Here is a 16966-nt window from a genome sequence, read left to right as displayed (position 1 = left end):
ATATTTGTTAACAATCAACACAGAGTTACAAATTAAAAATTATAGTAATTCTAGCTTAACTTAACTGGTTTAGGGTAAAATAGAGTTACCTTAAACTTCAAGCATAAATGAAAATAACCGCAGAAAGGGGTGCTGAAATTTTGAACATCTTAACAAGATAATGTGAAACAAGAATTGATTGGGCGGGAAGTTGAAATAAGGCGGCAAAAATGTAGCAAACTTTTACAACTATCATGCTGTTCATTATCACTATTCCATAGCTTGCTCACCAAAATTGGTCTTCTTAGCTCAAAAAATTATCCAAATCGGAAAAGAACTTTCATCGCGAAAATAAAAAAAACGACAAAATTTTTCCTTTCATACCTTAGATGAGCTTAACGGTCAAAAAGTGTCAATGTAAGAACATAACTAGTGACGTCATAGCATACCTCTATTTTCGTCACGCGAAAGAAGACCACAGTCGTGTGAGTGTATTTGCGGCTGGTGATGATGATGATGATAATGATGATGATGATGATGTCTTAAACTGTAAACATGGCCGCCCCCACTGCCCCCAACACCACTTCCTCCGGCTGATGATGAGGCGATATGTTGAGACGACGAATTATTAACACCCCCACTATTCACATTCATCGGGTGCTTCCTCAATTCTGGAGATCCGATCATTATTCCTCCCACTCCACCACCTCCACCGCTTCCACCTATTGAGCCTAGCATTGGGTTCGGAACTATGATTCCTCCCGCCTTTTCGTAGAGTTCCTTAGGAATGCTAGGATGGGGTTCGGGTTCTAGATGGTGATGGTGATATTGGTGGTGATGATGGTGGGGTAGTTGTAGCCGGGTAGTTGGGAGCGTTGGGGGTGAGCCCGCATGCAACTCGTCGTTTTCGTAGCCTGAAAAAAAGATACGTCTGACTATATATAACGTGTATTTATATGTAACTAAGCGTGAAAGGGTCATGAAGGAGATTTGCTTTTTTGTTCCGACCCCTCTTGAGGGGGGAGGAACTATATACTCAAATGGGTTTTTTTTTGTTCAGTCAATTTTGGCCGATCGATATATTAATCGTAGAGAGTTGAGATTGGTATCATTAGAAAGCTTGTCCAGCGTAGAATATGGAATTACAAAGATTTTTTTGATTTTCGTTTTTGACAGGGAGATATCGAGGTTTAAACTTTCGAGAAAATAGAGTGAATTCCGTTGATTTCATTCACCTTTTTTCGGAATTTTTGACTAAAATTTCGCCAATAAAGTTTAATAAAATTTTTCAAGCAAATGTTGTTGATTTTACGTTTAAAGATAAAATATAATGTCGGCTATTTTCATTGAATTTTTTTGTCACAAATTCCGGCTGAATATTTCACAAAATTCAGACTTTTTCATTAAAAACAGCACGAAATAAGTTTCTTTAGTCCACTCTGATTAAATTTGCAGGAAGTGCACACCCAAACACCACTAACACAATCTTTGTAGACTAAAAAGGGGGCTAATTCCACTTCAACTTCCGTTGAGATTGCTCTGTAAATAAAACTTTGCCGTTTTTTGCTAACTTTTTTCGTTGAATATCAAAAACGCAGCATTTATTTTTGATTTTTTAACTAACAAAATATCTATATCAAGGACATTCCAAATATTAAAAATTTCTAATGGACAATCAGCATTAGCAGGACTAGCTCGGTACCAATCTGGGACCGTTACAATCCAAAAATAATTCGGATTTTTGTCAGTCGGTTTTTTATAAAAAAAATTCGATCTTTTTTATATTAATTAAATAACAGAACATTTCAAATCAAAGCTCACTAGTGAGAGGTCCTATTGGCTTTTTAAATAGCTTGAAAATAATTTATCTAGTTGATTGCATGAAAGCTTATGGTTATTTTGACTTATAAAATATTTGATTTTTAAATAAAAAAATGGCTTATTGAACGTTGCCTCAATTTTTCTCTTAATTTGGTCATTTTGTAGCTTAATGTCAGCAATCAAAGAGTGCTCCCTCTTTCTGCTGAAATCAAGTTTAGTATTTATTGCGGTTTTAGGCCTTAAGTTATGGTGTTCTCGGTTTCATACTACTAGATTTCACATTTTTTTTTAATTTTTAGGTATTTGCACATTTTTCATGTTTTCTAGTTTAGTCAAATTATCACCTTATTGTCAGTTCATATATCACATTTTTCGCGTTCAAAATAACGCACAACTGATAATATCTAAATCCATAAAGATATAGATTGTGGTTCTTTACCGCTTCGACAGTACTTTCTCGAAGAATTTAATTGAATTTTTTAATTTTGTCTTTCACTGTCGTTTTTACTTTGTCTTTTTAGTCGTATTTAATTTCCTGTACAATGACCCGGTTTGATTGGCTTTTCCTGGAAGAGTAGACCGATGTTCTGATATTAGAAGATAGGTGATGGCTTTCATGACTTTGAAAACAATTGTTTTCCAAAATAAAAAAAAAAAAACGTTTCAACTTCGCAATTTTGTTCCTTTTATTGTCTGTTTGTTACCTGGTCTCGCTAATTAAAGGTTGAAGATGACATTTTTTGTCAACGGAAGGTGTCAAAAGCGATTGGTGTCAGAAAAATCTAATGTTTTTAAGGAATTCGTTATGACTTTACTGGCTTCGACACGGGTTTTTCACAAAAAAAAAGTAAATTATTTTTCGATTTTTGTCATATTTGACGTTCTTTTTGTGGACGTAAGACTCGTTCTCGATAATTGCAGGTCTCAAGGGCTTCCTTTGGAAGAATAAACAAACCTATTTAATTTTTCATTTTGTATTTAATGGCTTTCATGTCTTTGGAAATAAATTTTTTTCGATAAAAACAAATATTACATAATCTTGCTTTTTTCTTTTGGTCTAATTGTTACCTAGTTTCATTAATGAGAGGTCACGCAATACGTTTCAAGGGAAGGTTTCAAAAGGGATTGGTGTCACAAGTCTAATGTTTTAAGAGAATTCGTTATGAATTTACAGGCTTCGACACGGGTTTTTCACACAAAAAAAAGTAAATTAATTTCTGATTTTTGTCATATTTGACGTTCTTTTTGTAGACGTAAGACATATTCTGGATAATTGCAGGTCAAGGGCTTTCTCTAGAAGAATGGTTGAACCTAATCAAATTTTTCATTTTGTAATTAAGGGCTTTCATTTCTTTGGAAATAAATTTTTTTCGAAAAAAAAACAAGTATTATATAATTTTGCTTTTTTTGTCTATTTGTTGCTTATTTTCAAAAATAAGCGGTCACATAATACATTTTTGGTTTTCGACGAAGGTGCAATCGAAAAATTTTGTGGGCCAAAGTATGGCTTTACAGCTTCCAATGCATTTTCTGGCAAGTTTTAATTGATTTTTAGTTTGTTGTCTATTTGTTGTTCTTTTTGTAACTGCATAAAAAATTGAATACCAAGAGTTCTTAATTCCATTCTAAAGAAGCATCGGTAACTGTAAACCATGTGGGATATTTTAGTTGATTCCTAATGGTTTTCATTACTTTGAAATTAATTGTTTTTTTAACAAAAAAGTTTGGCGAATTTTCTAACTTTAAAGTTTCTGTTCTTTTTTGTCTAATTATTACCAAGCTTTATTTTGAAATGCTGAAAAACCAATTTTTCTAGTGAATTACAAGTTATTTTGTTTATTTTCAGTTTTATCTGACGCTATTTTGACTTTGTTATTAAGTTTTGTTTTTTAAAACGGGCATAAGTTTTTTGATGTAAATAATGTTTGTTGTTGTTGTTTGATTTTTCCGTTCGTCTTCGCTCGCTTTCTTAACATCGGCATATCTCATCAATCTAATGCATCATTTTGTACTCCACTGAGTTATTTGCTTTGGAGGCTATCTTTTAGTTCATAAACCAGTTTTTTTTTAAAATACTTGAATTTTTTGTTTTTCCATCTGTTCCTCATCTGGTAGACAATTATGCCAAAATTGTGGATGAGCTGGGTCGGAACCTTATGTGCGATCGCACATTACCGAGCCATCTTGTCTTTTATAAAAACAAGCCTTGATTTTTGACAACCAGTTCAATTTCTCAAGTTATTTTTTTTTTCAATTATATAGTTTTTATCTGTTTCACCCAAAGAGTTATCAGAGAAATGAGCTCAGAGAACTACAACAATTTTCTTAGAGACTGTTTTCGTATTGGGGCTTCCTTTTGTCCAAAACATGCTGATACCCCAAAATTGGTTTAACAAAAAATTTGGACGGGCATAAAGTTCCTAATCTCAAAAACTTTCCAGTATTGGAACAAAAAATTGTTTGGGGCGAAAGCTAGGGGAGTTCGATTTCTTTAGACGAATCAATTGCAAACGATTTTCATGAATGATTTATTGAGACGCTTAAATACGGATGATTACGACCTAAAATAGATCTATCTCTTGTTCTCGTTTGGAATGAGTAAATGGAAGGCAAATAATTTCCACCAGAAAGCGATTCATTATAATGACTAAATGTCGGTAAACTAACATGTGTGGTCAACACTGCCGGCTCTTCTGTAATAGTCAGGATCCGTTGCCTTCAGATAGTCCCGATTCATAATTTTCTGTCTCTCTCTGAAGGCCTGGTCATCATAACTGCTTCTCCGATGTCCACCGTTAGCGTCTGGAACCGTCAAGAACAGCGACGAGGGCTGAATTGTGTTTGAGTAGTACGCACCCGGGTTCCCCGGACTTACCCCTCCAGGTGAACTCAGCTCATCATCTGCATTCGCCCCCGCTGCGCTCTCGGCCGCTAATTCGTCCTCGTAATCGATCGCCCGATCATTGTCACTTTTGAGACTCTTCTTTTTGGCTCGGATGTTGCCGACGTTGAGGAGGTTCTCGTTGATTTGCAGAACAGGCGGGTCCAAAGAAGGCGAGAGGAATCCGGGCGAAGTGTCGATGTCGGAACTTCCACTTCGGTAGCTCTGGGGGATCTCGACCTTGATTGAGTTGAAATCACCTGCTCAAAATTGATCAAAGGTTTGAATCATTGATTTGAATCAATTTGACCGCGATTTTGAATCAGAATTTCAGTTTTCACAACGACAGTTGAATATGCAATACATGAAAACATTTCAATCTCATGTATTGCTTCCAAATAAAAGATGCCGAGGTTACGGAAACGATCGTTCCTTTTTGTAATTTACAAAAAAGTCAAACAATGATGGGAAAGCTGAACCCAAGAAATTATTGAAAAACAAGCCCAGTTCAAATCCAAAATCCACAACTTCGAATGATAACTGTCGAGATTCTCAAAAAAGTGAATATAGACAACCAACTTTTAAAACTGTTAAACTTACTTTGCCATGTTTGCGATTGACCTTCGTTTAGTTCTATGTTGTTGTCCTGAAACAATATAACACCGTTTCTAAAGTTTCAGCATTACTTTTCAGATTAGGTGTAAATTTTTTGCAACAAACGTTTTTGTAAATTTGTCCCTTTTCAAGTTACCAATTTACTTCAGAACACACGTTTTGGTTTTGTGTCAAATTAGAAAGGTCTAAATTTTTTAAGCGGCAAGCAACACGTATTAGCTTGTTCCCATAGATTGCTGAAAACAAAAAATTTGTTCACGCCCAGAAAAACAAACATATCCAACAATTGCTTGACATGGTTGAAAAAGATTAATACTAGGCGAGGCAATTTTCACAAACGTTTGAAATCAAAAATGAAAAGTCTTTACCGAGCTTTGATCTGAACCAATAATGATCACATCAGTTGAGGATATCTGAATTCTAGAATGTTCTGCCGCGTCTTTCAAGTTGCTATTATTGCTATTTGAATGAGATGATTCGTCCTGCACGCTACTACTGCAGCAATGTTCTTCCCCTTCGTTCAGGTTTACTTCAGTGCCGCAGTTTGAACAAGTTTCCTTATTTGGAACTTTTCGAGATGTCTCGGGTTGTCGGGTCGCTGCCGATTGGTCACGACTTGACGACGATTGCGCAATTGGATTTGCTGAAATTGGTTCAACAATTTGAGGAGGTATTTGAATCGAAATTATTGGAGTTGATTCCGGAAGTTGAAGCAAGTTTGATGACGTCGAGGATCCGCTGGGCTTTCTCGACTCTGATTGGCTGGATTTGGAGCAATCTGATTGGGAGATTTTGACAGTGGTGTTAGATGGAATGTTGTACTGATTTTGACCAGTTGCGAATGGAGATGGAGCTATAGTGAGTAAGTTGTCAGTGCTTCCCTTTCCTTCGCTTCTTTCTTCCTCGGCTTCTTCCTCAATTGTGTCTGGGATTCCATCTTCCTCAACTGAAACAGAAATAAGGAAGTCTGAATCTGGTTACAACAGTGTGCACTTAACATAACTCTTTCTGAAATTCAGTGCTGAAACAGTGTATTATCAGCGCACAGTCAGTACTGATTCGTCATGTAATTCGTGTCTCAGACTCTTTGCGTCACTATTCGAAAGCGATTCAGCACATTAGTTATAAAAGTCATTGATGCTGGATAAGAAATTAATTCAAAACAAGTCTCAATATTTCTTAGTGGATGAATTGTTGAGGAGGAAAACTCTAGGATAATCCTATATTTATGAGATAGTCCAGAGTTTGAATTCGAGAGACAGTTATGAACAAGATCTATTCACTCGAAGGGCCAATTTTGGAATACTTAAGGCCATTTGTACTGATGTTTTACCACTTCAGTTGTTTTCCTATTTTTGACGGCGGTCTGATGTCAGAGAATCAAGACAATCAGCTCGCTTTTGCAAGTTTTCAAATGCCACATATATGCTGTGCAAGATTCTAAGTCTCTAATAAGTTAATAAATTACCGGATTAATAAATTTCTAACCGTTATTGTCACTTTCCGATATGTAATGAATGTCGTCCAACTCGTAGGAAGAATGCTGCTCATTGCTATCACTCGCCTCCTGGTCCCCCACCTTCACTTGCCGCACCAGATTCTTCCGGAACTTTCTAGAAAGCCTCCTCTTCTGACTGGCACCCATGTTTGCACCCAGAGTGTCCGGGTAGCTTCCGGAGTAGTGGTCCAGTAGAGATCCGCAGAACTTGTGCTCTGGTCTGCATTCGGGTGGACTTTCTGAAAAGGACAAAATGAAAAGTTTACGGTGAAAACCAATTGTGGTTATTTGCAGGTAAACGTTGTCGGACCAAAATTATGATGAGCATTTGCAAATAATTGCTTTATACACAGCAGGCAGTTAAATTTTCATAGCGCGTCATTTACCATTGTCAACTTCATCTTTTAAAAATTCAGCACTTTCTCTGTACCCCCCAAGAAATTCCCGGTATGGGGGAATAAACAAAAGTACAATGGGACGGAAGGGGAGATTTAATGAAAAACTAATAATTTTGGGCCTCTTTCCTATAATAGACCGCCCGTTTTGAACTTTACCCCAAAAAAGATGCAAGATTAGGGGGGTACTTGGAGGAATGTTAGCCAATTCCCCTCAAAACTCTTGCATAACTATGGAGGGTAGTGGGGGGTTAATTGGGGGGGGGGTCAAGTAAGAGTGGGGGGGGGGGGTAATTTTGGGTGATAAAATGATGCAAGACTAGTGGGTAATGGGGGGGAAGCGATGCAAGAGTAGGGGGTAACGGGTCCATTACCACCTCACTCTTACATCATTTTACCCCCCTTGGCAGACCCACTCTTTCACCGTTTTACCTCCATAGTCGCCGACTGGCAGCCTTGAACCCGCAACCTCTGTCCCCTGAGCCAGTTCACCTTAGCCTTTAGACCAGCGATGCTTGCTCAATACTGGTCATCCCATTTATATGAATTAAACAGTTTACCCCCTCACTCTAACATCATTTTATCCCTATAAAATGACCCCCTAAACTTATATCTTTTCTGAGGTTAATTTTCTTAGGTAAAGTCTAAAAATTCTTTCCTTTCTCACCATTACCACTTTATCTCACGTTCCCATTATCCCCTTAGCTTAAATCAAAAAGTGCCCTCTTACTGCCGCTCGTCCCCCTTATCTTACATCGTTTCATCCCCCCCATTATTTTCCTACTCTTGCATTGTTTTGACCCCATTACCCCAACCCCTGATCTTACATCTTTTTGGTGGGTAATTTTAAGGGGGGGTAAAATTTAAATTTTCTCCCCCCATTACCCCTCATTACCCCCTAATCTTACATCGTTTTACCCCATAAAATTACCCCTAATCTTACATCTTTTTGGGGATAATTGCTGAGGGTGAAATCTGAAAATTCAACCCCCCCCCCCTCGCCCCACTACCCCTATTACCCCCTATTCTTACATTTTAAGCCCCATCGACAATTACTCTCCTACTCTTACGTCAGTTTGGGGGTAATCAAGGGGGGGGGGGGGTAATTTTGAAACGGGCGCCAGCTAATTAGGGCTAGAACCTAGAGACTTCCCAATTACAATGATTGAACAAGATTTTGAGCCGCGTTTTCGTTGAGCACCCAGGTTGAGGTGCTCACACATTTTACGATCAGGCATAGCCGGGGAATTTTTAGCCATGATCAGACTTTAGCTCGTTCTTGATCAGACTTTATCCAGACTTTGACCAGTGACCTCGACCGTTTAATAAAAACTTACTTCATCCGCCCCCGTTCTCGCGCTTCCTGATCATTAACGTACTCCTTAACTTGGGGAGTCGATTACGGGAAAATCAATTTTTTTTTTGTGAAAATCTTACCTGTTAGGTCCTCAATCATGATGGTTATGTCTTTGGCACAGTTACACTCTTTGGGGATAGGCAGGGCCACGATGGGGGAGGAGCGGATCAGGTCGTCCAGGGTGAGATCCAGAGCCTCTGCAAAATTCTCGTCCAGACGCCAGTATCCCTCTGGTTGGATCTCGTTCACGAGCAGTTGCATGCACGTATCTGTTGAAACAGAGTGAACTCGTCATTTTTTTGGATTTTTTGGTAGTACTCTGCTTATGTTGTACATTTACAATAATTCGTATTTATTTTACATATAAAAAGATTATGGGCAGCTCTGTCAATGAATACAATTAAAAAAATCTTGACGAAACACAAGCCGACTTGACTTGTTCTCCGAGCGTTCAATTAGTTTCTCAAGCAAGCTAAAACGTTGCATTTTCTCATCTAATTATAGTTGGTGTTGCCCAGCTACAAGCTGTCTCAAAACGTAGCGTCTGTATTGAGAGCCCCATACCAATATGGAACCCACCAAGTTATGAAAATTGTGATGAGCTGGTTTGACACGGGAATAAAATTTTTGTGTATATAAAAAAAGTTATCTAAATTTTTTGCAGTAGAAGCTAATTGGTAACACTATTGTTGAACTTAATTCTTTGGAGACTGAGTTCTTCTTATTTGGACCTAATGGAACATCAATGGACTGAATTAGTACACTCTGACGATTAGAAAAAATTAGGCGATCGACTGACCAATCATCAATCTTTATCAGATCTGTCTCTGTTTCTAAATTCAATCTCGCCTGTTTAGGAATCTAGTACAACTTTTAAATGGTGGAATTGTCTAGGTTGGAGATATTGATGTGCCTCGAGAAAACAAAAATTGCAACTTACAGCCCATGATAATTTGTTGACTTTATAAGTTTGCCCCGTTCCTGAAGAAAAGTCAAATAGATGTGCAAAAAATCGATCAAGCACGAAAGCGCATAAGAAAACCATTAGCACCAAAAAATTTGCTAAAAGTTAAATTGAAATCAATCAATTACTGACAAAACTTTTTCTGGTTGAGTAAATTTTTGCTTTCAGCTCATCTGGCAAGTATCAAATAAAAAAAATCGGCGATCTAGGCACAAACTAATATCTTCCAGAAGCGCAAAAATTAAAACCAGCAAAGTCAGAATTATTAGAAATATCAATTTAATTGGGAAAAAATGCAATAGAAATTCGTAAGTTATTGGATTTTCCGGCGGATTGTTAAGAGCACTAATCTTTAAAACATAACCAACTAACGTCGGGCGAATTGCTCTCAAACGACCAGCGAACGGTTGACTTCTTCAGTAGCTAGCTATGGTTAAGTGAGGCCAGCTTTAGCTTGATTCGACACTGCAACTATTAGTTTTCCAGTCTTGTAATTAAAACAAATAAAAAACTGATTTTTTAAAAGTTGCCAAAATTTTGCAAAATTTATAAGAAAAAGAAAAACTTCCAGATTTGGCAGTGAAAATGTTCAAAACTAATTTCTGTCTCTGGAGTTATGTCAAGTAACTCATCTGCAAGACTTGAAAAACTTCATTGGCCAGTAATGAAAGTTAAATTCAGAAAAGGACAAAAAAATTCAAAAATGTTGAAAACAATCGCAAATTTTAACAAAATCTTGCTAAAATCTAAGATATCAACATCTTCAAAACCATTTCGTTTTCCCAAGAGACTATGCAGTATCCTTATTTCAAGCATTAAATAGTTAAACTGGCTCATAAAGATCCATAAACTTGGAATATCATAATTTTCCAAAAATTTGAAAAAAAAAATTTATCAAAAAATTGCTAAAGCTGGAGTCATTAAAATATTGATAAACATTTCACTAACTCTAGAAACTATGTGACAGCTTATCATCAAACCTTGGAGGAGGTGCCTAGGACCCTGGTGCCGGAAAAAATGATTAAAAATTTAAAAAGATTTAAAAAACTTGAAAAAATTGCAAATATTTTTTTTGAAATTGCTGTTATTAAAATCTTAAAAAACATTTTATAACATCTAGAAGCTATACAGTAACCTATAATCAAACCCTAGAGGAGGCTATATGGATCTCTAGGCTGGAGAAAACATATAAATTGACACAAAAAGATCAAAAAACTTGAAAAAATAGCAGGTTGCATAAAAAACTGCTAAAATTTGTGATAAAGTTGAAAACTAATCCATTGGCAAAAATATTTTCAAGTAACTTATTATCAGGACTAATATAATTGCTGCAAACTTCGGTTGAGAGCAATTAAGCTTGATCATTTCTTTCATTGTCTCAGATCACATTTATTATCAGATCTTGAATTCTCAAATTGATTTTGATTTTGATCGGGTTATTGACACGCTTAACTAGAAGAGCCGTTAAATATTAAACAATAGAGCAGGTCATTGAGTTAATAATTATAACCATACTATGAAATCTAAGAGATGATAAGCAGTAATCCTCAACTCACTTTCGATGGAGAAAGAGTCAGATCTGATAAGCTCCGTAAGCTGTTTCCTGCGCCTTCTATTTTTGGCTATGCTCCCCACTGACTTCTGTATTCTTGCCAGTACTCTGTCTTTCAGTCTGCTCTTTTTCGATATTTCTTCATCCTCCAAAGCGACTTGTTTTTCTGTTCAAAAAAATGCAATTTTTAAAAATAGGTAGTGGTAAGTCTCCGAAGTTGAATTAAACTTGATATCGGGAGCTTTTCCTTTTGTGAACCCCCCCCCCGCGCTTAGCTGTTAGGGGAGTGCATAACTGCGGCAATGAGTGTGTTCACAACCAAAAAAACATATGGTAATTTTTCCTTCTCTCTCCAGGTTTTTTTTTCCATGAGCTCCTTAAATATGTGGATCAAGTCTTTCAATATGAGCCAGCTGGCAGAAAATAGTTGAAAATTTTCCCTGATTCACATCCATCAAATTTTAAATACCAAACGAGACCAGATATTGAGTTTACCGAAATCGATGAGATCTGCAAAAGGTGTGGAGAGTTTGAAGTATTCGCTTCTCTGAGCATAGAGCAAGTCAGCTGCTGATTGTCTGCTGTCCATTTCTGAAACAAAAAGGAGGCAACAATGTTGAGTAAACAGAACGGGTTGAACATCAAGTTATAACTTAATCAGTACTGATTCAGTGAAATTGCAGTCTTGTATCAGTACTGTCTCAGAGCTCTGATCACGTCTTTTTTAGAATTGGCACGGCGTGAGTCAAGTCTTGAGTCTAATTAGGTCTTTAATTAAGCACTGAGGAAGACTTGACACGTTTTTAATTGTTAATAAAACGGGTAGGGGAATCGTCGTAAGCTGCCAAAATAGGCCAGGCATCCGGTCTAGAGTGGCCCATATTCCTTCAACTAAGATGATTTCCCAATAAAACCTGAAAAACAACCAAGTAACAAACGTCAGCAACTTGTAATAGAACTCTGGCCAAATCATGACACGTTACCGAACCTTTCTGGGCAACTAAAAATTTTCGCCTAAAATTTTGAAGAATTGAAAAAAAAACTTAGGACTTGAATTATGACGTTTTGGAAAACTGGGGGAAAATTTGATAAGATTCTCCAGTAAGAAAGGGTCAAGATACGTCAAGAAGTTGCAAGACCTTTGTGTTTCTCAAGAATATTTCATTTTACCATGATCCCGTCACATGTCAATTTTTATCACGAGAAGTTGGTTTAACAAGAGCTAACAAGAGCTTGCTGAGGCATCCCAAGCTTTGTTGAGATATTCAAAACTGTGCACGTCTTTGCAAAAAGGATCAAACTTAGCATCAGTGGTGAAAATGTTTGAACGATACCTCTGAGGTCTTTGTCGTCCATTTCGTTGGTTGCAATTGAGAGTGACTTGTGGAGTTGGCTATCAGCACTGTTCCAGCCACTGTGTCTCTGTCTCAGACTTCTCTTGCTCAACTCACTCACCAGTCTGTTAGGAGGAGCCAATACATAGATGTGTCGCGGCATGGCCAGTTTCCTGAAATTATCAACCAAGACACATACCTTGCACCTCGTTTTTTAGGTGTCAGGACAATTTGCCCAATTCCATTGCCATATTATACCCATGCCATATTATACTCTAAGCCATTATACCCAAGGAACTTTTACATTTTCGTTCAATAATCCGACTAAAAATTAGCAGTATAACTATTCCACGTGTTTGCGCTTTTTTACTGACTCACATGCTGACTTCCATGGTCCTCTGTTCTGTGTAGTTGGACACGACCCCTGTAACTTTGCTCAACTCTGCTATCTTCCTCTTCCATCTCTTTGGAATGTCATATGCACGCAGGAATCGACTCCGCTTAGAGGCATCTGAAGAAAGTGACTCATGTACGAAGTGAAAAAAATTTAAATGTTCAAATTATGTAATTATCTGTACTAATTCGATCACCAGAGCATTATAAACTCAAATATATCTATTTTGCTTTTGCCGCTCCCCCTTTTTGTACAGCAAAGTTGGGTCTTTCCATAATATCCACCCACCATATTAAAGCTGTTTTAATGTACCCCATCATCGTAATTATACAATAATGGGGCGCTACAATTTCGTTGGGAAAACTATAATAGGAAAAACGCGCAAGGCGCTATTTTACAATAACATAAAGGCTCATGCTAGTCTGTGCCTAGAACCGAATATTCTAACATACCTCTCAACGAGGCCGAAATAAATTTAAGTTTTGTCAGAGAAATGGTTGGGAGGCTAATTAATTCTGTTTGCTCTTAATTGTATTTATTTACTTTTGAATCAGAGGCCGGACTTTGGGTAGCCCCAGTTACCGGGGATTTCGAATTCCGTCGCAAGAGACATGTACTCTTCATATTCGGATATTCCATACGCTGTGGTTGTTACACGAAAATCGAAGTACCGATTTCCTATATCAATTATTTGGCGCAAGACTTCTTTGCAATTGATTGTTTGAGTTTTGTTACATCAGGTTTTCTCTCGATCAGCGTTTGGCGTAAGCATTTGGCGCATTTAGTGTATGTTTTTGTAATGTCAGGAGAATTAGATTGCATGATAGCATATCGCTTAGTTCAAACATTGCAAGTAATTTTCTCCATTTGGCAAAAGTTGCTTTCGCGAAAAAAACTTCTATTAATTGGAGAAAATTACTTGCAATGTTTGAACTAAACCGCATGCAATCTAATTCTGCAGACAACTAAAACATTAGAAAAAACCTACAAAGACACACACACACACATGCATAGTCTTCCGTCTCCTTTATAGAAAGCGAGGTGGGAGTTTTTGAGGCAATTACATCCGTAATAGTAATTTTTGACACTAAATTTTGAAGTGAATTTTTAAAATGTTTAAAGAGAAAAGTTTATAACAGGAATTTGTATATAATATTAGGAAATTTTCGAACATTAGGAAATAGAAGATTTCGAACTGTTTTTACACTCTGCATCTACTTGTGCCTAACCTGTAAAGGAACAATTCCGTTGGCCAAAAAATCAATTCTTTGAATTGCTTTTTAAAAAAAGAGAAAATTTTTATATAAGAAACGAAAAACAAAGAAAAAACTTTTTAAGATTTTTAAAACATTCTTTGCTTCTTTGTTTGTGTTGTTTCAAAACCAGTTGCATCTTTCTGTTTTCACTTAAAAGAATCCCTCACTGACTTTAAAAGATCAGGTGAAAAGCAATTTTCAAAATAGCGTAGCCAAAACTAATTGTCTTCTAAATTTCAAAAATTACTTCGAGCTTTTGTATTAAACCTTCGAGCTTTTGTATCAAAGTTTCCAAGCCTGGTGATCCGTTAACACTCTGATTTTCGATTTTGTTCTTTTTATATTATACTACTGTAAATTGATTAGAACAATCATTTCTGGCAAAATAAAGAATACATAAAAAAAAAACGTTTTCCAAATTTCTCTATTCTATAATATATTTTGCTGATATTTTGTTCATTTTAAAAATAGTAAATTTTACGCCTCTGGAATTTTTAAACTAATCAAATGGTTATTTTTTTATTAGATACAAAAAATTGACCTCAAAAACAACTATAGAAAATAGAAAAGAAAGCTTTTCTTCAAATAACTTTACATTTTCAAGTTGAGTTTTGTTAGACTGGGAGCACCGATTTCCCTGAATGTTTTCTGTTTTCCAAATTATTTTCGAGACAGAACTAAAATGGTTTGTACTCCAGTTTTTATTCAGCAGAAAAAAGAAGAAATTAAAGAATTTATAGAATTATTAGACTCCTACCAATTAAAAAAGTAAGAGCAATAGCCACAAAAGTTTGAAACAATTTTCTTAACTTTCAAAATTCACTGCATTAAAATAATACATTCGTTTCACTGTATTAAAATCACATTTTTTTTATAATTTTGATTTTTTTTTAATTTTTCATTTTTTAGGAACCCCAAAATTCTTCAGAAACTCGATAAATAACTTTCATATATCCCGATAAATAACCTAAAAAATGTCTCCAGGATTAGAGCAAAATTCCACAATTAATTCCTTGCATTTCTTGCTGTTTTCTCCATCAAATTTACGTCCAGTAGACACAAATTTATAAACTTCTTTCGAGTCTAGAATTCATCAATAATTCAATTTAGTGCTTTCAGATGTTTTCAGATATATTTGAGTTGATTTCTCAGTATTTTTTCTTTGATCAGGAAACAGTGGTTATTTAGAACGGATCGTCCACCTATGAATTCTCCAAAAAAATAAAATTGTTCAATCGACACGCATCAATGGGGGCTCACTCCTGGTCCTTACAGGCTGTTACAATATTAGTTAAAACTAATAACTTGTATGTACAGGTTTTTAAAGTGCCTGTGTGGAAACAGTTTAACAAACGCCGACAATATGAGCTTTGATCAACTCAACAGTATTCTGAAATTTTTTATAATCGTACCTCAGAGACATCATATTAACTCTGATTGTATCAATTTGTCTAAAAATTTTCACTTTATTGGAACAAATAAACAAAAATTGTGAGAAGATTATTTTTGGCTGGCACGTAGAGTTCAACAGACAGTTGAGCTAATTTGATAATATGATTGGACAGTCTCGCTCGTATTGCGATAATATCGGCGACAATAAAGGCTGTTTTCAATTGAACTCTCACAAAAAATATCCCCTAGTGGTATAATTACGGTATACATCCCGTGTTGAGGACAACGGCGAAAAAAACGACAGGGGAGATCAATGGTTCGAATCCCAGCGAGGAGCACGTTTTTTTCGTCGTTTTTTGAAAAAAAACTATCTTTTCCTACATAAAAATAACGACGAAATAACGAACAAAACGAATATTACCACGTAAGGGCTTTGATCGTTTTCGTCTAATGAAAACGATTAAAAAAACGACGATTTCTTTCAAGTGAAAAACAAAATTCCTCAACATGGGATAGGCTATAGGTTCCAGCGCCACTGAGCTGGCAGCTGTGAAAAGGGAAAAAGCCTAAAATCAAGTCTGCATAGTAAACCAAAAATTAGTTATCACCTGCAAGATGTAGTAATTCCTTCATGGCAAGTCTCTCGAAATCCCTGATGACACTTTTGGCTGCTAACTGGTGAACAGTCTTCTGATCATCTCTCCCCCCGTCTTTCCCCTCCCCCACCCCAACTCCCACCCCCACCCCACTCACCCCTCCAGGTACTATTCCCAGTCCACATGCTGGTGCACCAACTACGACAACTCCAGATTGGGTTGAACTTGAAGTGGCAGATGATGACATGGCACTTGAAGCTGACTGGCCTGTTTCAACAATCAAAATTAAAAAGTCAGCTAACACAATTATATTTTCCCTTTCTGCAAACTTCCCACCCCACCCCTTAGCTTACTGAATGTATAATAGTTGGAACCCCCAAGAGGACGTGCATTATTTTTACTATGTAATTTCACGTGCTCTTTAACTGCGGGTCAAAAGGCACTGTTTACAGATCATTGATTATAATAGATTCTAAGGTTTCATTTCTAGGGTCAGTTTTCCAAATCGTTCGTGATTTGCATAGATAACGCGCTCCTATGATCCTAGCGCTCCTATGAAATGGGAAATGTTTAATTTTGTGTCATGTTTAATTTTGTGTCTTTCTGTAGAGATTTTGAACTATGAAATGGAACTTTTTGAGAATGAAAACAGATATTTCAATTGTATGAAATGAAACTTGACGAATAATACAAGATGTCCACACCGAACTCAGCAACTAAACGCCAAGCTTTTAAATATGTACATACTAACTCAATTTTGGTAAACATTTTTTCAATGAAAAAAATAAATTAAAAACTGTTTAATTGAAAAATCTAAATAAATGTTTTAAAAAGTATATAAGGAAGAGCTCCCACCTATTAATTGTAATGTCTGAATGATCCACCTTTTAACACTCCATCAAAACATTATCAATGCCAAAACGTAATGGGGG

At 36.4% G+C, this 16966-nt stretch overlaps 1 protein-coding gene across 1 annotated transcript in view; it reads right to left on the bottom strand.

Moving 5' to 3' along the window:
• The window catches only part of LOC142349150 (uncharacterized), a 107667-nt gene that overhangs the window by 30152 nt on the left and 60549 nt on the right, over window positions 1-16966 (bottom strand). The window contains exons 13-23 of the mRNA XM_075400564.1: window positions 16047-16301; window positions 12775-12907; window positions 12397-12569; window positions 11558-11653; window positions 11067-11228; window positions 8627-8815; window positions 6785-7033; window positions 5665-6242; window positions 5282-5327; window positions 4468-4944; window positions 429-893 (exon numbers count right to left, since the gene is read on the bottom strand). Coding sequence (XP_075256679.1) covers window positions 429-893; window positions 4468-4944; window positions 5282-5327; window positions 5665-6242; window positions 6785-7033; window positions 8627-8815; window positions 11067-11228; window positions 11558-11653; window positions 12397-12569; window positions 12775-12907; window positions 16047-16301 — 2823 coding nt within the window. The remainder of the gene's footprint in view (window positions 1-428; window positions 894-4467; window positions 4945-5281; window positions 5328-5664; window positions 6243-6784; window positions 7034-8626; window positions 8816-11066; window positions 11229-11557; window positions 11654-12396; window positions 12570-12774; window positions 12908-16046; window positions 16302-16966) is intronic.

The sequence above is a fragment of the Convolutriloba macropyga genome, chromosome 11, assembly GCF_964194025.1.
Source record: "Convolutriloba macropyga chromosome 11, txConMacr16.3, whole genome shotgun sequence".
Taxonomy (NCBI): Eukaryota; Metazoa; Xenacoelomorpha; order Acoela; family Convolutidae; genus Convolutriloba; species Convolutriloba macropyga.
This window is presented reverse-complemented; position numbering and strand designations above follow the sequence as displayed.